Below are 21,739 nucleotides of genomic sequence, written 5' to 3' on the forward strand. Positions count from 1 at the left end.
CTCATCCCCGCTTCCCCCGCGGATCTGGGTCAGGGGTGCGCGGAGGCTTTCGTGCCGCCGGCCGCACCTCTCTGGCGGGGCCCCGATACGATCGTTCCCGCAGGAGGCGGCGGAGGGACGTTAACCCTTCCGCCGCGGGTCCTCCCCCGGCTCGGGATCAGCTCAACCCGGCCGAGCCGGTGCACGGGAAGGGGAACAAAGGGATCAATAAATTAACTTTCCCCCCGAGATTCCCTGAGCAACTGCATGCATGCAAAAAACGTCTCCCGAGCCGCCAGCTTGCGGCTGCCTTGGCTGTCTCTGACATGAGCCTCGGGAGTTCTTATTCAGCAGTTTTGGACACCTGACAGCGAGCTTGGTGTTAGAAGGGAAAAGAAAAAATCTTGGGTGAAGCAAGTTTACAATGGAGGGTAAATAAAGTGACGGGAACTGCCCTGTATTTATAATGCCAGTACGCATCTTTCATCGATTATTTTCCATATATTAGAGGATTAGGTGCAGCTTCCTATCAGGTGATTTGGGTACTTGCTTCAGAAGTGAGGTAATGCTTGTTATTTTTATTCATAATCTTTAATGAGCATAGGTGGGTATGCTTCCCGTTCTGCTGGGGCAGGGAAGCGAAGGCAGAAGGCAGGTAATCGGGGCTTTTGCAAGAAAAGAGCAGCAGAACCAGAGCCGGAGTCGGGGCCTCCCTCCCCAGCACGCCTGCTCCTGGAGGAAAGTTCCAACACACTCGCCTTTTCATCGCTGTTTTCCACTCCCAATTAAAGATTCACCGTTTCTGCTAACAACTTTGTGCTCAATATCCTTTCTGTGAGGCTGAACGCCGTTTTTCTGGTTATAAAGTACCGTCCTCCGCCCTTGGCACGAGACTTTGTAGCTACAAATAACTAAGGGTTAGCAGCGCAGCTGACAGCCAGCCCTTAGCTGGTTAGCGACTTCTCCCAAAGCACCAAAAGCCCCTGGCTTCACCCCAGGCCATTCGAAACGTTATGGTTAACTGCTGAGGGCTGGATCCTTCTGAAGGGATGCTTTAATCCAGGCAGGAACGCACCGGGATGCCTGCACCTCGGCTTCCTTCCCTCACCCTGCCATCAGGAGAGTTTCAAACCAGGTCTAGCACAAGATGCATTTTATTACCTAGGAGCTCGGTAAAGTGATTTCCAGAAATCTCTTCAATAACTTTTTTCTTGGCCTGGTTGACCAGAATTTTACCGAGGTGATCGCAGGCTTTGCCATCTGCGAAGGCGGCATCCAGCGGTCCTGGCGCACGCTGGGAGATCTGTGTTCTCCTTCCTTTCCACCACGCTAAGGGGTTACGTGGAATAAGCTAAATAAGAGCAGAAATACCTGGCAAAAGAAAACTTAACAGTTGCTTGTGCAGCAGGCTGGCCTCTTAATTTTGCTTTGTCAGCTCATGACAAGCCTCTACGCAGTAAGAGACAAAGAGGATCTACTCTGGATGCGTCTCCGGATCCGTTAGCAAGTACCAAACTTTCGTTACTTCCCGCTAAGGTATTTTAGGTGCGTTGCACGGGGAGTTTTGCCACGAGGTACCTCCTCTGCGAGGAGCCGCTTCGGAGGATCGGAGCCAGCCCCGACGGCAGACGAACGCGGCAGAACGGAGAGAAGGCGGCGATGGCTCCGTTTCTGCCAGATGCAATTTTCTTCTGCGGAGGGAACTGCAGAGAACCAGGGCGAGGGGACGGGCGCGCCGGCGTAGCCGAGTCGTACTTTCAAGAGAAAAGAAGCTGCCATTTGGGTTAAAATGTTCGTAATAGCGAGTAACTTGTTGGAACAAAACCTACTCGGCTTCTGCGGTGAAGTGCAAGGGACTTGCTCAGCGGCTGGGACGGCGTTTTGGAAAGGGACAGTCTGCGCTACGTTTTAAAATTTTTAGTTTCTCCAAAATGTCACTTCCAGACAAATTCATTTGCTAGTTTTCTTCCTTTTAACTTTAAGCTCAATATGTAAAAATAGCAGCCAGAAAATTTTGGGATAAAAGACACACAAAGCAATCTCCATTAAACCAGATCCCGCTTACGGCGATCAGTTACCGTCGGCATCCTTCTGACTGCGCAGAGACACGCTTCTGTCCGAGACCAAGTCCTGTCCGACCCAGGCGCCGGCCGGGTTGCAGCCGCCGCCGCGCAGGCTCGCGGCCGCCCCGAGACGAGCGCTCAGCCGGACGGTTTCAAGCGGGAAATTCTGGTTCTGGGTCCAGGCGGGAGCCCTCGGCCCCACCGCAGGCGCAGCAGCCCCCGGCACCCCTCCGCCGGCACCCCTCCTTTCCGCGCGCCGACGGCTCCCTGTCCCGCAGCCAGCGCCGGGCCTCGAATGACTGCCAGCGCCGCGCCGGGGTAAGTCACCGTTGCCACACAAAACGCATCCTTTGCCTGCGGATCGACTAAAGGAATCTGTATTCTACAAACCGCTAGAAGAAGTAAAATTAAACTTTATTTAAAAATTCTTCTAATATAGAAAACGAGAGGAAACAAAGGCAACAAAGTAATGCCCCCGCTTCCTTCTCACGACAGGAGTTACTGTATTTACAGCTGCAGGAAGGAGCGCTGGCGGAAGGTACGCGTCCCGCTACTCGGGGAGAACTACAGACACTTCACGATACGCCGTACGCACCTGACACACATTTAAGGGTTCACTGCGGGCAACAATTAAAGACACTCGCTACGACAGACAGTAGAAGAGCACAGACGGGCGTTGTTTCATCCCGATTTCTCCCCGTGTTCTGTACAGCCTAAGCTACCGCCACCGTTTCCTTCTCCCTCGCCGCTGTGGCGAGAACTGCCGTACGTGACAAAAACGGGTTTATTCGGCATGATTGGGAGAGGTAATAATCTCTGAAGGACAATGGGACGTTACTGAACTCCTTCTGTCATAATTTGCCTTTCTGGAGAATTTGGGAAAGCTGAATAAAATTAAAGCAGTGAAGTGACACGGGGGAGGTCGTGCTGGACGCCCCATCTCCGCGGGCAGCGCGGCAGCTTAAGGCCCCGACGTTTTATCAACGTCAGTTTTTGCTCGTGGTGTCCCAGTGAGTGCAGGTATGGGGTGACAGGGACTGAAGTTCATGATTTTTATTTGATTTTAAATTCCCCAGCCGCCAGATTGATCTCGATTTCCCGGGTACGTGGGCCTTTCTGGTGTTCATACTGTAGGAAATGAAATACAACAGGCAAACACTTCTTCAGACTGCGTTCTCTATACAGATATAAGTTTTTACACTATCTACAAAACAGTGATTAGATGCTCCTGTGTAACTTCTCGCTACTCATTTAAAAATACTAGAGAAAAAACTGTACAGTTCTCTAAATTACATCTTTAGAAGAATAATTTTTTTTAGAAGTTCATAAAAGACTTCGTGTTTGTTTCTATAGAGAATTAAATGATCGGCCAAGAAAGATTAGAAATACGTTGTTCAAATCAAGTTAGATGGACCAAGCACTTAACATTATTTGTAAACTGTAAACGTCTAGTTTTCTGTTCAACTTTACATACGCATTCGAAAATTAGGAAGAACTTCAGTTATGAGGTCCTTGTTTTAATCTCTGCTACATACAAAAGATACTGAAAAGCAAAAACTATTAAATAATTTAATATACAAGTGTAGTTAAAAAGCACTGTACATTGTAACAAATGTACATTGAATTTCAGAGATAGAAAATCACCGAGTTATTTTCAAATTTACACGATTTTTTTTTTTTTTAAATTCTGCGATGGGACGAGGACTCCGGTCGCGGAGCAGAGCTCCGAGCGCCCCGGGGCCGCGGGCGAGCGCGGCCCAGCGCTGTTCTGCGCAGAGGACAAGCGCGGGTGAAGCTGGCTTGTCCCAGCCGGGGAAACCCCGGCTCGTTCCTCCTGGCATGCCGAGCTCAGCCACCACGTTCAGCAAACGGTTCCTGTTAAAAACCTGAGCGCACGTAGATCGGAGGCGAGCAGGCAGCCTTTCCCTCAAGTACTTCCTTCCCTGCCGAGAAGGGACCGACGAGGGATTTCAACTACAAAGCGGCCTGGGTCGCACACAAGTACCGACGACGAGAAGCCAGAAACTTGCCGCTGCGAATTGCTCTCCCAACACCCAACCTTCGGCTCCGCAGGGCTCCGAGCGGCAGGATAAGGCCAGGAGATGCAGCTGCGGGCAGCTCGCTTGCTGCAAAATGCTTTTCTTCAACCCAGCCCAAACCACAGCTCTCCGAGTTGGGATTTTTTAATATTGCCTTAGAGAAGCAGCACTTTTTCGGCCAATGTTTAAAGGGATTTATTATCATTGCCACGGGCATGTAATCAGTTAAATAACAGCCTCGGATTGGATGAGAAAAGACCAAAAAAAAAAAAGAGAGAACGCTTGGATTCCTGACGGGGACTCTAGCAGATTTTAAGGTACATCTGTTTCAGTCACCGGTCGTTCCTCAGCCAAGAGCACCGTCAAGAAAACGGCCGTTGCGTTGAGGTGCTTAAAAACAGGTACTGAGTTCTTGCGACTCAGTGACTTATGGAGGGAACAGCCAGAGAGAGAGACTGCTTCCCGTATACAAAAATAAACGGGAGAGGCTTAAAAATAGTCCCTGGGGGATCAATATTCCCAAGGTAGGATCTACCTGATCATTCCCGATCGAAACCCAACGCCGAGCTTACGCAGTTGTTCTAACAACGGCCTGGCCGTCCCGGACCTGCAGCGGAGCCAGCGCGACCCCACCTCCCCTCGCCTGCAACCGGGGCGCTTCCAGCGCGCTGCCGGCACGGAGACGGGCTCCTGCCCCCGCTGCGGCGAGCCTGGCAGCTCCCATGGGGATGCCGCGGGAATGCCGCGGCAGGCCGGCTGTCAGCTCTGCGACTCAAAGCCTTCGAGGGGACAGGAGACGGCGAGAGCCGGGCGGCAGAGACCGAACAGGATCTCGATGAGCCAGCGATGCCGAACAGGGTCCAGCTGCGTGGATTCCCCCTGTGTTGGGTACCTCCAGACACCCTGTACGCTAACTCACAGCTTTCTTCCCTGTTTTTTGTCTTAAGGGAGACTTCAAACAGCACTGAATCTGTCTCTTGCAAACCCAGCAATAAGGCTCTCCCTCTACCAGTACTGAGGCCATGTTTTCCCTGTTGGAGATTCAACAAGGCCCAAAATACAGCTGGCTTCTGCAAGAGTAAACGCCTGAGAACAGGATCTAAATCAGCATCGCGTGTCCAGCAGAGGAGACATAAAATCCTGTTTTGGTAACAGGACAAGAACTTGTCCCCTTCATATCATGCAGTGGTAAAAACCGAGGGGTTGAACTGCAAAAAGCAAGCGTCCGTGAGCTGCTGCTAGAGAGGGGACAAGACTTTGGAGGAGAAGGGCCACTGGGGGTTGGACTAGATGGTCTTTGGGGTCCCTTCCAACCCCAACCACGCGACGGCCGAAGACAGATTTCGCAGTATTCCTTCTGCGACAGAAGTTCTAAAGGTTATTTCCTCTAAAACATTCTCCTCCTCCCTCAGAAAAAGCAGCAATCGCAGAAAGCCCTACACAAGTAATTTTTCTAGCAGATTCCTTTTCCCTCCCCCTTTTAAGTTGGGAGATAAATATGCAGAGCTACCGAGAACGAAAAACACCTTTATTCAACCCCGTGAACCCTGCAAGCTCTACACAGCACTGCGGCGGACTGACGCAGGTCCCTGCTGTAAAGCTTCACGGAATTAACAACTCCCATACTGTTTTCTGCAGAACAAACTCAGGCCTCGTCTCCTGTTTTGAGACAGCTGCAGAGGCACAGGCAAATGCACTGAGAATTCAGTGTTCAAAAAAAAAAAAGAGTTCAAAAAACCGAGATAGAACAGGAAAGCTAACACAGAAAAATTTGGAAGCGTTAAGTTTTTGCCAAGGGCAAGACTACGGTTTCGTTTTGATCATAAGCCGCTGGCTTGTGCTGGATCTGGGGTTTAACCACCTAGTTTAGCTCCGACTTCAATCACTTGTAAGAATCATTAAGGCACAGATGCTGCCTTCCCCTGGCGAGGCTGCGGCAAAGATGCAGAACGCTGCTTCCCAGTGGCTTGGCCTACGCAGGGACTGGACAGGAGGAGGAGGACTTCCCTCCTTCCAAACACCTCGCGACAGATTAGCGGAGAGGGAGAGAGCTGTGGTTCTGCCTTACCCCGCGCGGGACTGGACATCAGCGCAGGGAGACAGAAGGAAAACCCTGGTAGGGGTGACAAAGGGGTGGCACCTTGTCACCCACTCGGGAATCCGGGAGGTGGAACCTGCTCCTCTGGCAACAGCGCAAGTCTGCTCCGCTCAGCCCGAGGCCGCCCCGGCTGCAAACACCCCGCCCGTCAGAACTCCGATCTCCTCCTCGTCTTCACTGCAAGGCTACGCACAGCGTGGGCAACGACTTGCAGACAACGAGGAAGAAAGAATATTACCTCAGAAACGAGACTTCGAACTTTAGGGCACCCTACAATCAATCATGATTTAACCCAATTATTCCCAGGAGTGGAAGGGCACAGAAAATATTAGAACTGGCATGCATCGTGCTCCAGGGCAGGTTTAAATATTTAGAATACAACCGGTATTCAAAACTGTGAGTCCTCTTCCTTTTCTGTGACAATTTTTAAAAAGTAGGTATCTAACAATTTAAGGAACAAGTGTCCTTTGGACTAAACCTTAATTCTCAGTAAGAGGAAAGCAGATTAAAACCAGTAGGTATATACACGCTAGCTGTATATTCACACACGTTATGTAAAAGCAGCTTAAAATGCCCTTCTCACTTCGCAAGTCTATGAAATGTACGTTGTCTTTCTGCAATCTGTTTCCTACAAGGCCCTCGCTAGAAGAGGAATTTGCTGCCTTTTCTCTGAAGAAAAGATTTTGCATGAATTTTTTTCTCCTTTTTTGGCATTTTTTTCCGTCTTTTTAAACACACTGTCCTGATAGTTACTGTGTTTCACAGGAGACTGGCCAGGCTGGTGGTGGGTCCGTTCTGTGCCTGGAACTGTACAGGAGGTGGTCCGTCTGTCCACTGCAAGATAACAAACAGCATGAAAATCCTCCGGCCTGGGGCGGGGAGGAACGGCGGCGAGGGCGGCGGGAGGAGCTCGCCGTACAGACCTTCGCTACCGTGAGATCGTTAAAGATTTCAGCCCGAGAAGCTGCGGGTCAGGTTTGACTTTGGTTTACGCGCGTGGAGCTCTCATCCCTCGAACGGTTTTTCTTCCCAAGCCGCTCCACGTGCCCGTCATCCCAAACCCAGCTGACTCCCGCGCTGAATCCAGGGTGGATGGCAACCGAGGGGAAGCATTTCCTGCTCTTGCAGGGAAACGTCTGCCGGCCCAGCCCGGGGAACCAGGACGTGCACAAACGAGGGGCCTAACTTCAGATGTGTCCGTTTGAGCCCACCATGCACCGCAGCTATAGCGCTTCCAGAGCGAGTAAAGCCTCTGGTTCTCCCCCATTTCATTGCTATTTTCCTCTGACATTTGTCAAAATCTTCTGAAATGGACACATCTAATATTTGTTTCTTACTCCTCTTCCCCCTCCGGATTTTTAATCCGGCACAGATTATGCAAAAGCCAGCAGTGGCAAGCAAAGACGGGGAGGCCGGAGCGCTGGCTGACGCCTCGGCGCCTGGCCCACGGACGGAGGCGGGGACGTGGCTGGGGGGGTCTCAGCACGGGCTGCACCACAAACACCTCCATTCTCCCAGCTCTCGGGATCCCCTGCAGGCACAGCCAGCAAACAACGTGTTCCCGTTGGCCTTTTCCCCTCCTTTCTTCTCCCCAAAAGGGAACGTTGGGAAAAAGATGCCAAGTTCACTGCATCTCACATTCCCATTTGGACATTATTTCCCTCCAGAACAGTAAATTATCTTACGCCCTTGCTGAGCTGTGGCTTAGGAAACCATTCTCTATTTTTAAAGCAGTGTTAAAAATGTTTCTGGCAGGAAGGACATCAATATTTGAAGTCCAAAGAAAGCTGCACCTTAAGGCAATGGCTATACAGGCATCAAATGGTATATTCACTGGAAATTCAGATCTACAGGTAAGTGGGGGGGGGGGGAAAAAAAACCCCCTTAGGAATGCTGAAGTATCAACACAAACTGTACTTTTAGCAGTCTGCAACAAAGCATTCCCCAGCACAAGGCAGACCGGGTGACCTAAGCATTGAAATTAAAACCTGAGAACAGGGTAAGTGTCTCAAAAGTAGCAGCTGCCACCAAATGCAGTGGTGCCTGCTAAAAAGCCATTTAGCACGCCTCAGTTCTGGTGTACCAAGAAAACACTTCTAAGAAACAAAGGCCTTACCCACCGAATAACCTTTACAGAAGTTAATTAGTTAATTGAGTCACGCTTCCTGTTATCAGTCGGGTTTAAATACAAGGAAGCAGACTGAATTTTGGTGACTTACTGAGACGCGCGCTCAGCAGAAGAAAGGAATGGTGAAGGAAAGCAAAGCGCATTGTTTTGCCTCAAAAACGCTCCTGACTGCAAGATGAAGACGGCTTACCGTGATTAGATTGTGTTCGGGAAGACTGCACGCTTCGATGTGGTCCTGCAGGAGCTGCTGGGAGAAGTTCTGATGCATCTGTGCTGCCTCGTGCGCGTCCATGGCGTTTCCGCAGGCTTTGTTCAGGTCTGAAAGACAAGAGCATCGTGTGCTCGCCACGGACACTGCCTGCACCCGTTTTCAGCTACGCTCTCTCCTCTGAAAAAGCTGTTCCCTCTATCTGATGAGCCCAATCATCGATTTAAAAAGCCGATGTACCAAAGTCATAGCCCTTCTGAATGAAAACCCCCCTTAAGAGAAGCAGAGGCACGTGGGGAACCCAAAGCTTTCCCTTTTCCAATAGCACTGGCAGCGCACGTTGCAGGATTTGGTGTCCTTTTAGTTTCCAGCTACTAAAAAAATAACATTACAGCAGCTGTAAAAGGAGGAAGCAAACACCTCCCGCCAAGAAAAGCCCCCGTGCAGTTTGCGTTCTGTCTTTCTGGTTTCCAGCACCATCTAGTGGGAAGAGGAACGACTCGCCCGTTTCCCACTGCGGCTCCAGGCCTCAGCAGCGCAGGTGCCAGAGGTCAAGCAACACTTTTTCTTTGGCGAATCCTTGCTTTTGGGGGGGCTACAGAAGCCTGCTGCTTTGCAGACGCCAAAAGCTGATCCTAATGTCTTCTGCGAGCTTTACTCGCAGGTATTAGCGCAATCAGATTTAAGGCTGGTAACCAAGAATCGCACAATTTAGCTAAAAATCGCCAGCAGCAGTGTGGCAGGGGCCGAGACGCTGCCCCTCCTATCGATGAGCACGCGGTTGTGGTTTGTTATTCCTCATCGAGCACCTTTTCTCCAAGAGTAGGTAATTAGTTCTACAGAGGAAGCTCTTAGGAAAAAAAATCAAAGCAGAACGGAAACTGCCTCTCGCTCTTCCCAGGCTACTGGATACGACCGGAGGCAACAGCAGCTGAACACGGGGCGTTTCATCTGCAGCGGATTCATCGTTGCACTATCGGCATGTTTTGTACGTGAACTACCGCTTGGAAACGAGTAAGAAAACTATTTCAATTGCCCGGAAGCGGTTTTGTAGCAAAGGCAACAGCAAAGCAGAAAATAAGCCTGGCCCACACCGCGCAGCACAGAGCACCGTGCTTACAGTAAACACGACAATTTAATACAAATTGAAGCTGCGGGGTAAGTTCTTGGAAAAAAGGGTAGAGTTACTGCTTTATTTTCTAGTGAGAGCAAATCAATTCCAGCATTAATGTTGACGGTCTGCCAAGAAGCTAGTCAATATTTGAACAAAGCATCCTGGGGCCTGGGTAAGTCAGATTAAACAATATTTATGTATGAAGTGATAGAATAGGCTCTTACATTTATATTAAAGCCCGTACGCAGAAGCAAAGCCTAAGTGAAACTTAATCAAATGTTTACCACAATTGGAACCGCAGTCAAAGGAGAAACCCAACCGGAGCGCCCGGCAGCAGCGCCGGAGCTGCGGAGCGGTAACTGGAAGAACCATCCCGCGCTTCCAGCGGTTTTCCGTGAGCCCAGGCAGCCGCTCGGTGCCGGCGCTGCCGCGCGCCCCCGTACTCGTCCCCAGTTCGCAGCAACGGGCTCTTTGCCGCTTTTTTTGAAGTACGAGACCTTTTCCTAACTTACCTCTCAACAGAGCCGAAGACCACAGCTGCACAGACATATCCGGTATCTTGCTTGCAAGCTGCATGGCCGGTACTACCATATTATTACTTTCCTGGTGAAGAGCAGATATCAAAATAAAATGGGTATTTCCCCCCTTTCCCCCCCCCTTTGCAAATACACATTACATAGAAATGTCAAATTTATGACGAAAAATTTGTCTACTTCAACTGCTGCCATGTCCTAGCCAAGAAGTGGAAGTGCTTAATGGGACAATAACCCAAACGTCACCTAAAGCTGCCTGGAATTTTGCTCCGTCCTAGGAATTACGGTGTCTACCTTGTGCAAGATAATAGAAATATTTCATGCGTTCTGGCATATGGTGAGAATTAAGGAGCTCGCACCCACAATTCCTCCCAAACCCACCCAGTCGAATGATATTTGTCCTTTATTCCGCTCCTTTTTTCAAGTGACTTCAGGCATTATAGAAACGCACACTTCTAGAACAGACTTCAAACACTGCTGCTTTGTGGAAGTGTTATTAAAGATGCAAATTGCAGCTACAGAGTGATGTAAGCCAATAAGCTGCCAACTTTTAGTGGGATACCAAGAAACAAGCGTTCTTAAAATCAGATTCATTTCACAGAACGTCCTGATTTTCTTTGGCACGTGACAGGTCAAACATTACACGGTGATACCAGATGGCGAAGGCTTACCCTGTGATTCCCTAACACATAGAATATATGACCCAGGAGAACGAGAGAACACGCCGTTAATCGATTCAAGTCTTCGGCATTTGACATTTTCAGTGTCTCCCGCAAAAATCGTCTACCAAAACAGAGCAAAAACAAAGTGGTTTAAAACCTCTACTTTCCCTCCAGTATGTAAGGAACATCATGAAGAACTGAATTAACCCAGCTGGCAAATATTGGCACTCGGGAATAAACGTGGGCTGCAGGTGACCTTAAACAAAGCACTTAATTCCCAACCCTCACCTTTCATTTAGCAAAAATGACTACGATACAGGTCCTCCTTTGAAAAGCTTTTGTTTCAGCTGCGCCACTGCAGAACACTGCACAAGTACTGCTGGCGTTCGCAACCAGAGAGATCTAAACCGAACGGTTTCATCCTATTTTCCCCCAAGTAAAAACCAGAAGGCCGACTAAGTCCATGCGGAGAAGAGCTAGCAGGTTTGAAAGCAAGGCCTCGGGGTTTTCATTTTTATCTTAAAAAGCTCAGTTTAGCTTCTCCCCCCCCGCGCACCGATTTATACTCACTTTGCCTCGTTGTATCTTCCTTGAAAGAAGGAGAACAGACCTCGGATGTAGAAAGCCGCTGCTCGAAGACAGTGAGAGCTACGGACAAAGCAACGCGTTGAAATCTAGGCACCGCGCAGGGACTGAACGCGTTACCAAGATTTCTAGGAATTTGCCTAATAATCACATCTCCAAACAAAACATTACATTTAACGCGTGGTCAGAACTTCTCCCGTGGAAAGAAGTTGATTATTTTGTTTTCTTTAAAAAAAAGCCTGCTACAAATCCAGCATTACCATCACCAACGCGACATCAGCAGGTAGATAGTTTCTGGAATTCTCACCTCACAGGAAAATTATGGTCTGGATTTATCCTTTCCAATAAGCTGTAAAGCTACAAAGTGGGAGGGGAAAAGAAAGACAATCAGCATTTCTCACACATACAGGCTTACAGTACTGACAGCAAGCGTGTTTATAGGGAGCGCACATCAAATCAAAATGGTGCCAGTCACCACAAACACACTCGAGTTTACTTGTACTGGTTAATCACAGCACAAACGTTCCAACGTTAGGAGTTTTCATGCCCATTTTGATCCTAAAATCACGTTTTATACAAAATCTGCTTTCTCAGACTTTACAGAACTTTCTATACAATGTTAGTATTTCCTCAGAAAACTTTTAGCTGTTTTATCTGAGCTGTTCACGACCCAGATGAATGCTGCATCAGATCTGCTATTTAATTAAAACCTGGAATCAATTACGTGAAAAAAAAAGGTCAAATTTGTTAAAAAGCTTAGAGAGCAAAAATAATAGTTAAAAAAGTACTGTGTGCTTGGTGAAAAAGTTCATTTCCAGCCTCTTCACAAGAAACCCGCAGGCACACCTCTGAAAAGTTACCACCGGGGGATCAGACACGTCACTGACGGCGTGCGCACAGCTGAATTTCTGTATTAACATGGCTTCAGGCTCGCCGCCGAAGCAAAAGGAACAGGCACGTGCACATACCTATTTCTGGATGTTTAGTTAAATCCTTCTAGGTTTTATGTAATGCAATAAACCCCCTACACAGATGGAAACTGGAGCGAACAGGTTGAATGAGTCAAGATGACAGAGTTAACCACACACTTCACACTGGGAAGCTTGCCCTCCCGGTGCCACAGAGAATTCTGTGTGGGATCCAGAACACTCTGCTTCGGTGGTTTGCAGCTGATGCCACCGGTTCTCTACCGTTAATTGACACCACCCCGATGAAGGAGCTGCCTGGCTGCCAGACAAGGCACTGCTTTGCAAAAATGCTCACAAAAAAGGAATAATCCAAGCACAGCAGCGGTTTTCTCTCCAAAGCTCTGACTTTTAGACCGACAGTCAGAAACCAGCTTACCTCTTGATGCCGGTTGCCTTCCCTGATGTACACGCTGGCCAAGTTTGTCACAATAAACGCCCAGAGTTCTTGATGTGTAGTGAGCTAAAATAAACAAGACACCAACAGCACAGTCAAATACTCCAGCAGCTAACCCAGAATTCGCTCACCCCATACAAATCACAGATTTGGTGTCTGATATTTTGCTATTAATAAATCCTCCTGACCTGATTTGTGATCAGCATTAAAAAAAAAAAACAAACAACGAACTAGTGCAAGTGACAGAGATGATTTCCAGATTTCCCTTCCAACCCCAACTGTTCGGTGACCCACACAATTGCAACAGGCCCGTTTCCACACTGATAACCCATAGTAAATAGTTTGGGAAGAAAATCTTACCCTCAGTGCTGTAGTAAATTGTGCTTCTGCATTGTCCATGCAATTCACAGAAATGCAGTAGAGCCCCTGTAGAAGACAGGATATTTCTAAGGTAAGCCATAATGCAATTATAGCCAGCCGAGAACGCAAAGAAGAAAGGCACGCACAAAACCACAGAAATCTCAGGGTATTAGCAGGAAAAAAGGTAACCAACAAGTCTTAGTTTTGCTTGGCTCTGGGAAAAATAAGCAACTTCTACACAAAGTCCTTCAAAAACAGTACGTTCCTGTAAAAAACGCCCCATTTATCTAAGAAAACTCCCTTAAGAATACTCCAACAGCAACGCTACATAAATTCTTCCCCTTACACAGTTCCCACAACATACGGTCTCACACGTGCGCAGTATAAATCTCGTGTATTTACCTTGCATCGCTACACGTCACTTATTTTAAAAAGGGATTTAAGCCTTTGACAGCCTTAACTAACATCGGGCTGAGTCCCCACCGCGGGACTGGCAGCCGACAACGCAGCCCCCGCTGCCCAGCGGGAAATCTCGCTGCTGGCGACGAGTACGAGCTTGGGTATGGTCTTCCAAAGAGTCACAAGTTTACTGCTAAGCACAGACACTTACTAATAGAGTGTGCAGCTGGGCAGCGTGATTAGAAAACAGTCTGGGAGACTGCTGGCAGAGCTGACAGACTTGTGAAATCTGTTAGGAAAAAAAAAAAAGAAATATATATTTTCAGATCCTTTTTCTCCATTTCGTTTTGTGCTCTAAATCCATCTACTTGCATCGTACATGTCATTCAGTACGTTTCAGTGATTGGTTCAAGAACCCTAAGTCATGCTCCTAGGTAGAAGCGGAGGCGAGGCTTGCCTCCAGCCAAGGTACGCGCACTGCTCCATACACACTCCTCCCACACGGACGCGCGCTCCAACTGGTTTTGAATTATTTGCTTTGCAGCAGCTCCACCATATGGTGGCACCACCTGCAAACCAAGTCACAGATCTCTCCCGACACGCTCAGGATTTCAGTTGGCACCCAACAGAAACACTGGAATCAAACTCTTCCACAGAGTAGGTGCTTGTCATGAGTTTTATGAGCCAGAACCAATGACTATTCTTTGAGCAGGTTAAATTTCCCCCACCCCCCGAGTACGTTCATGAGAAGGCTGACAGCAGAGGTTGAGATGATGCAGCAGTATGTCCTATAAATAAGGGATGGATGAGCAGGATTTAAAAATGACTGAGAGAAAGGGGGGAAAAAAAAAAAGCACAGCTCTTTCTTGCATAAGAGAACACCATTGCCCTCTTCCTTCCCCCAAACTGTGTAAGAGGAAGAGAGGACAGAAAGGCAGGGAACCTTAAAAACTGAGAAATACTTGGATAAGACGGGAACGCTAAGAGGAAGAGGTAAGAGCTGCTCTCAGTCACAAATCTGAGGGAAAGGCAAAAGACACCAGAGTCAGGCTGCAAAGTACGATCAGGAGGGTGTCAGTTGTAGCCACTGATCAATTATTGTTGACTCCGTGAGCAACTCCAAAGTGTTCTTAAACAGACTATTCTTAAATAGATTAATAATATTCTTAAATAGATTAATAATTAAATATTCTTAAATAGAATATTTAAGAGGAGACTAATTCCACAGCTTCAGAGTTGTGGTATCCTGAGCACCGTTAGGCCTGACTCTCTCTGTTAGCAGTTCAGCGCTGCTGCAACTCCCATCGGAGCCCAAGTATCTTCCTCAAAACGGCAACTCCCCTATTTTAAAAGCTATCACTGCATACACCCACAACCCGGGAAATGATGAAACCCCATTTTTACCTCCTGCAATGCTGTGGCCTTGTGTCCCGTGACAAGCCGACACATGATAATGTGTTCCAACAAAATAACTTGGAAAGATGACAAGATAGGACTGCAGTCCAACACTGAAGAGGGAAAAGGAATTCAGTAAGTGACGTTCGGACAATATTAACCTCCTCCCCCGCACCCAGCCAGCTTCCTCAAGTGCAGGTGGCTCAGCAAGACTTCAGTGCACAGACTCCTCTGTGGAAATCTAGAGAGTGACGTCTTTGGCTGGACCACGGGGTGTCAGAGTCAGCGCACTGCCCGGCTCCTCTTCCATATGGCACAGGTTTAAACAACAAACAAACCCCCCAAAACCCCACATCGCACCCCCAAAACCATGATGCCCTGAACTGTCAGGAGTGGGAGTCTGAGTACCAGTTAAAGAAATACTTTTTAGGTACACACGCTCGTTTTAGAGAATCAAGAACTTGGATAACCAAATACACGGACATACAGAAAGGCAGCATGAAAACGAACGTATTTGCAGCCCAGTTTACTGAGTTACAATAATAAACCCCCCCAAAACTTGATTTCTGTATTCAAAGTAACCATCCAGTTTTAAAACAGAGACAAGTTCTTAGATGCAGCAGAAACAGACTGACAGCAGGCTGTCCCAGTGAGCTAAATAAGGCTGCTGTGGTTTTGGTTTGGTTTTATTTAATTTAAATTAGCAACAAGTAATGGAATCTTGCAGCATCAGCTAAATTATAATCCTTATCCTTACTTTTTAGCTTCTCTAGCTGCATGAGTGCTTTGTCTGTGTACTTCTGAGCCTTCTCCAGGTACCCTGCTTGCATGGAATGCATCACTGTCACCTGCCGGAAAACACAGGCAAGATTACAAAAAAATCACCCTTGCAAAGAGGAAAGGTCGGGGAGTTCACACAACCCCTCAGTTACCAGCTTTTTGAACTAAATTTTGACATCACTCAGGAGTATAACCATATTCAGGAAGTGGGGCAACCAGTTTCAGTGACAATCTTGACCAAATTCCTGTTGGTAAAAAGAAGTCAACAGAGCTCTACTTCGTACGAGTTAATCTGATTCTATTTGGCTCGGATATTAATAAAGTTACATTCCAGTTTCCAGACTTCTTGCACAGTCTCTTCAAACACTGACATCACTGAAAGCAACAGCCTCACAGATGCTGCGGCAGAACTGAACTGTCAGTGGAACGTAAAGCAGCATATGGTCTGCAGAACCCATCGCTGCTGACTCCAAGCAATTTTTAACCAATTCCTCATTAATTAGCAATATACATGATGGAAAAAAAGAGCTTCTCACCAAGTACACAAGCACACACATGTGTTCCTTGGGCAGCCAGTGAAAGAGATCAGCGGGGTTGCTGGGCAGAATTTCATCGTCGTGCAGCGTGGAGATGGTCTGGATGCACTGCTGAAGCTGTTTCAGGCACGGCTTCACACTTTTCACCTGCAAAAGATGATTCACATCACACATAGCTGCTGCAGCCCAGATGCTTGAACATTTACTTAGTTGGGAAAACTTGCCAGGCAATAAATAATCCCCGCATTCGGGAAGTTAGGTCATGCATAAATCGCAACACCAGCGTGACAGAACAGTGACTACTTTAGGCCCGTTCAGGATTAACAACAATCAGCCCTTCATATTTGCACAGACAACCAAACAACACTCAAAATGTTTTTCAAAATTATAGACAAAGCCCGTTATCTCCACCAACATTACACGGAAACAAGAGTGGCCGCCACGGTTATAAGCGTACCACAGGAAACCTTTCCTTGGGGAAGAAGAAATGAATCTAATTTCTTCACTCCTCATTTCATTTGTGATTAAAATCTATAGAAATTAAGTTTCATTAACAAAAAGCATGGCACAGCAAAAAAAAAAAAATCCCCCCAAATCACCTCAGTGCAATAATTAGCTACTTCTGAGGCAGCAGGCTTTTCCCCCTGTTCCCACAGCAGGGGAACGAGAAGCAGCACAACTCGCAGGTACCTGCCCAGCATCCAGGTAATGCGTGACCTGCAGGACTAAGAAGAACACGCGTAGCGACTCTTTCTGGATGGGGTTTCCTTGCCAGTTTTCAACTATCTGCCCGCACAGGGTAAGGAGAGGGTGCACCTCCTGCAGCTTTCGTTCCATTAGAAGGAGCTGTAATTTAAAAGAAAAATTCATTGGTTTTGTGCTAAATAGCTTAAACGCTCAGAGAGCCACAGCAGAGCCCCGGGTAGGCTGATCTGTTATTTAAAACAAAAACAGACTCAAGACATTTTATTGCAAGAGCCTTTTCACATGACCTGACTTTTCATCCCTAATTACAAGGGCTCCAATGACAATTTGCAGTTATCCTTTTTCCTTCTAGAAAATTATTTGTCATAATTAATGAAGGAGGAAAAAAAGCCAAACCTATTCACAAGAACTTCACAGGAATCCTGCAGACTTAAGGCTTATCCCAGGCATATTTTAATACTATGCTTGCTCACATGAATAAAATAATATATAAAGCACAGATAAGCATGCAAGACACCTTAAAACAAATTGTGTTCAGGCAGGTTACATTCTATTGCTCTGTGACGTGCATTATACTAGTTAAACAAGGAAATAGTTTATTTTAGAAGTATATCCAACTTACCATCCCCTTGCTTAGCAGAAACAGTGCTCTGAAATGAAACAAAATGATGTCACGCTCAGAAAGTTACCCAGACCACAACTGTATATAAAAACATTGGGGAAAAAAAAAAATATCTGCCATTCTCCCTGTCAAAGACAATAGAGAAGACAGGATTAAGGAACCTGCCACAGCAAGCACATTTAAAAGCTAGATGGACACAGTCCAATCGCAGCACCAGGAACCAAAATCCCAGCCTCTCCGGTTTGTGTCTAAACTTTGGACAGTTCCAGTTACAATAGTTTCTAAGGCCAAGACAGGCTACTGGGAAAACTTGCTGATAAAGACAACAAACAAAATTCATTTTGAAAAAAGACTCTCCAGAGTCTTAGCGGACGTTATTGGCTTTAACAGAAAAAGGAAAGAGCTGCAGAAGCTCTCAGACCTAAGAGAACACTCAGAAACATTGCTTTGCCTGTAAAACCCAGGTAGTAATCACATCTCTAAATAAAACTAGAATATCTCTAAATAAAACGTAGAGGAAGCTAAAATATTTTCTGTGGGAAGGGAAAAAGATCTAGGGAACTCACCTGGTATACTCTGATCCTACCACCCGAGCATATTCTGCCCCGACTCCGAGAAGGTCACATGCCGATACTAAGTCTTTTTCAAGTGTATGTAGTTGCTGAAATAATAAAAAGAAGGCCATAAGAGATCAGCATTTTCTTTGTGAACCTAATTAGCAGTTTTTTTAAAATGTAATTACTCCTGTGCTTGACACATGACAAGTGCTAAACTGGTACTTGCTAAATGTACCACCTGATTTTAGACTCCTTTTCCAGGAACACCTGCCATTCTCCAAACAAACAACAAAAAAAAAGCCTGTAACATTTCAAAGGAAATTTCTCAGCCCAGTTTCATACCACGCAAAGCTGTTATAATGCATTAAGCTCACGTGCAGACCCCATCCCAACAGCTCCAATATAACCATGGACCGTTACGTTGGAGTAACTGGAACAAGAGAGTGTGTTTTCCAGCAAGAAGAGCAGAGAAAGTCAGCGAGATATGTTTCAGGCAACGGGGAGAGGATGAGGCAGCCACCAGAGCACCTCTCGCTCCCTCCTGCCTGCCAACTTTTGCACCTTCGCCAAACTCAGGTAGAAAGCCACACAGCTGTAGAAGAACAAGCACCGAGGCAATGAGACACACAGGCCGCTGTGGTCAAGCAAAAGCCAGAAAGGAAATACCACACAGAAGAAAAATCAGCAAAGAATGTCAAGCTTCGAGGAAGGATCCTGTTCAGAGGGAGGCACTGAGAAAAACGCTTAAGCTTCTTGTGAGTACTCAGGCATTAACTCATTGCAAAGTAAACATTTGTCCTTTAATCGATAGGAAAGTAAGGCTCTCCACAATTCACTGTTCCTAACTACACAAAGGAGCTTGGCAATTCCTTTTAAACGAAGCTGGTCTGCTTGTTTAAGCTCATCAGGACAGGGGAAAGACAAGTACAGGTGACTATTAAGACAGTCTTCAAAGATAAAATTGCTTCCTAACTAGCTCGCTGCTGCTGAGTACCTGTAAAGAGCAATTAACTCCCTCAACTCTCGCGTTAACGCCTGGAGGCTCTTTAGGAGCAGAGAAGAGGCAGAACCTGGGCAAGAGGGGGAGTTCTTCAGCTCTTCCCACTGACCAGTTAACTTTCTGGATATGCTCCCCACCCAATGCATTGGATCCCTCAGGGAAATCAGCACTTTAAGAGTAGTTACACAGCTGAAGACTGTAACAAACGTGAAACACTGCAAATTCCAACATGCACCAGTTTATTCCTAGAAGCGAAGACGGTCTGACCAGTGCAGCTGAAGCCACACTTAGAGCATATTACAGAACAGGAAGAGTAACATTGCTTGCAGGCCTCTGCACCAGCGGCTTTTCCCATCCCAGTTCTGCTCTGTGCGCTAATTAGGTTGAAAACAATCAAACGAACGCTTCAGGTTGGCAAGCTCCAATTCCAGCAGGCTTTAAAAGAGCACTTGCCCTTACTGCAAGCCATAAAGTGGACTTTATTTTGCTCCACCTCTAAAGTTGTGTGTGTTACTAGTGCCCACAGGATGATCCTTGCTGCTTTCTTCCCCATCTGCCTTCAGCAGGTAAAAAGCCGGCAAAAAGCAGGCCTCGATCCAATCCATACTCTACCGATGCGTCATTGCTTTATAGCAAGACCTTTTCTTCATTTGTCTCTCCATTTACAGGAATGACTTGGGGGAGGGAAGGCATCCAAGCTCTTTTTAAGAAGAATACACAGATTTTCTAGGCATTTTTTGCAGCCACAATGCTACAGTAACACAGTTATCAATATAAATCACTTACTGCAAGTTGAAAAAGCAATCTACAGTGCCAGTACGGAGTCTGCTGTGAAATCTGAATGGCTTTGCGTAACAGAGGTTTTGCTGTATCCACTGAATTCTGAAACAGAAACACGCACCCTAGTCAACATAAAAAACAGGCTACTGGGAACTTCATCGCCAACAAAAACAACTTTTAAACTGGTTGTATTCTGTGTTGATCCCCCACTAAGGTCTCGTAGGTCAGGAACCTTAAAACATGAAAAGCAACAAACCCAAGCATTTAACAGGCAGGCCCACGCATCTACGCTTGCCTCCAAGTCTGTTCAAAAGTCTTAGCTATTTAACTCCTTTGGCCACTATTCTAATATGCACTTTCTTCCTGCGTGTGACAGAAAAGGCAAACACTTGCTTTAGTGAAAGTAAAGACTAGTTAAGGCTCTTCTGGACAAAAAGAATAAAAATAGCCTAGGAACACAATAAAAGCCTGAGGAAAACCATCCACTTCCCTCCCCCCGAATTAGCCCGTCTTTGTCTAAATGAGGGCTAAAGAAATACGTTGGCCAAGTAAACTTCCTTTGCTGTGGAAGACCCGCACTGCAATTCCAGCAGCAACTTTCACAATAAGAAAGACCAAAAAGTCTTTCAGGCTTACGCTTTGGTACTCCATATTTACACTGCAGCTGACCCCTAAACATTTCCTAAATCGTGTTAGGAATAGCAATCTACTGCTCCAAGACGAAAGACACTCAAATTAAACGCAGCCCTGCAGCCCCAGGACAACCGACAAGTTCTGAAGTAGTCTCAGTGCACTCACCTCCTGACAATAGAGTTCGGATAGAAGGCTGGCTGCCTCAAACTTAACATCTTCAAACTGGGGAATCTAGCAGCATCAGAGTTAAGTAAACATGAAACACTGTCTGGAACACAGCAACACTCCAGCATCCAAAAAAACCCTTTACATGTGAGGAAAGCGGCCCACAACCACAGAAGTAGATTAAAAATACCAGCTAAATCCCCATCCCCAGGGCCAGGCTCTCTCTGGGGAGGTGTTTTGTTACGGGAGCCCTCGCTGGAGGAGCGGGGTGGCCGGGCAGCGACGCTCCTCGCCCGGGCGGCCAGGAAAAGGATACTTGCTGGGATATCAACCACTGCAAGAGAAGACAGCGGGTTAGTCTGCAACCACCACAGGCCGGCCCCGCTGACAGGGCCTCCCCCAGCCGCCCCCCCCCGGGGCTCACCGCCTTCTCCAGGTGCCCGCGGGCCTGGTCGCCGTTGCGGGTGTGGTGGTAGAGGACGGAGCCGAGCTGGAGGTGGGTGCGGGCCTCCATGCGGGCCGGGGGCTTGCGGGGCAGCACGGCCTGCAGGCAGTGCACGCACAGCCGCACCTTGGGCGGGCTCGACGTGCGGAAGTGCTCGGCCAGGCCCAGCAGCGCCAGGTACCACGACTCCCCCCCGGCCGCGCCGCCGCCCGACCCCGACCCCGGTGCGGGCCCAGCACCGCCGCCGCCGCCACCACCAGCACCTCCTCCTCCTCCGCCGCCGGCCCCCCCGCCGCCTCCGCCGCCCGCCTCCCCGGAGCCCGCCGCGCCACCCGCCGCCGGCTGCGACTGCTGCTGAGGCGGCGGTTGCTGCTGAGGGGCCGCGCCGGCCGCCGAGCCCGACGCGCCCGCCGCCACCGCCGCCATCTCAGGAGCGCCGCGACAACACGGGCGGGAGGGGAGGGGCGGGGGCGAGGAGCGGCCCGCGGGGGACGACGGGATATGGAGTCCGCCCCGCCGCCGCCGCCCGCGCGGGCCGCTGGGAGCGGCCTGAGGCGCTGATGGGAAATGGCGGGACGCGCGCTGCCTCAT

General features: G+C 48.0%; 1 protein-coding gene across 1 annotated transcript; it reads right to left on the reverse strand.

Annotated features, from left to right (window-relative positions):
- Positions 1-443: 443 nt before the first annotated feature.
- Positions 444-21,574, reverse strand: MAU2 (MAU2 sister chromatid cohesion factor; the record flags this gene model as incomplete). The annotated part of the gene is made up of 19 exons (XM_082331424.1): positions 444-7,013; positions 8,498-8,625; positions 10,142-10,232; positions 10,834-10,945; positions 11,395-11,472; positions 11,717-11,766; positions 12,754-12,837; positions 13,132-13,197; positions 13,742-13,819; positions 14,935-15,038; positions 15,683-15,773; positions 16,242-16,388; positions 16,932-17,087; positions 17,569-17,596; positions 18,135-18,229; positions 19,912-20,007; positions 20,704-20,769; positions 21,020-21,037; positions 21,128-21,574. 19 exons carry the CDS (start codon positions 21,572-21,574, stop codon positions 6,939-6,941), a joined length of 2,010 nt encoding a protein of 669 aa, XP_082187550.1. The 3' UTR covers positions 444-6,938.
- Between the last annotated feature and the right edge of the window lie 165 nt (positions 21,575-21,739).

The sequence above is a fragment of the Platalea leucorodia genome (assembly GCF_965183815.1).
Source record: "Platalea leucorodia genome assembly, chromosome: 21".
In the NCBI taxonomy this organism is placed as follows: domain Eukaryota; kingdom Metazoa; phylum Chordata; class Aves; order Pelecaniformes; family Threskiornithidae; genus Platalea; species Platalea leucorodia.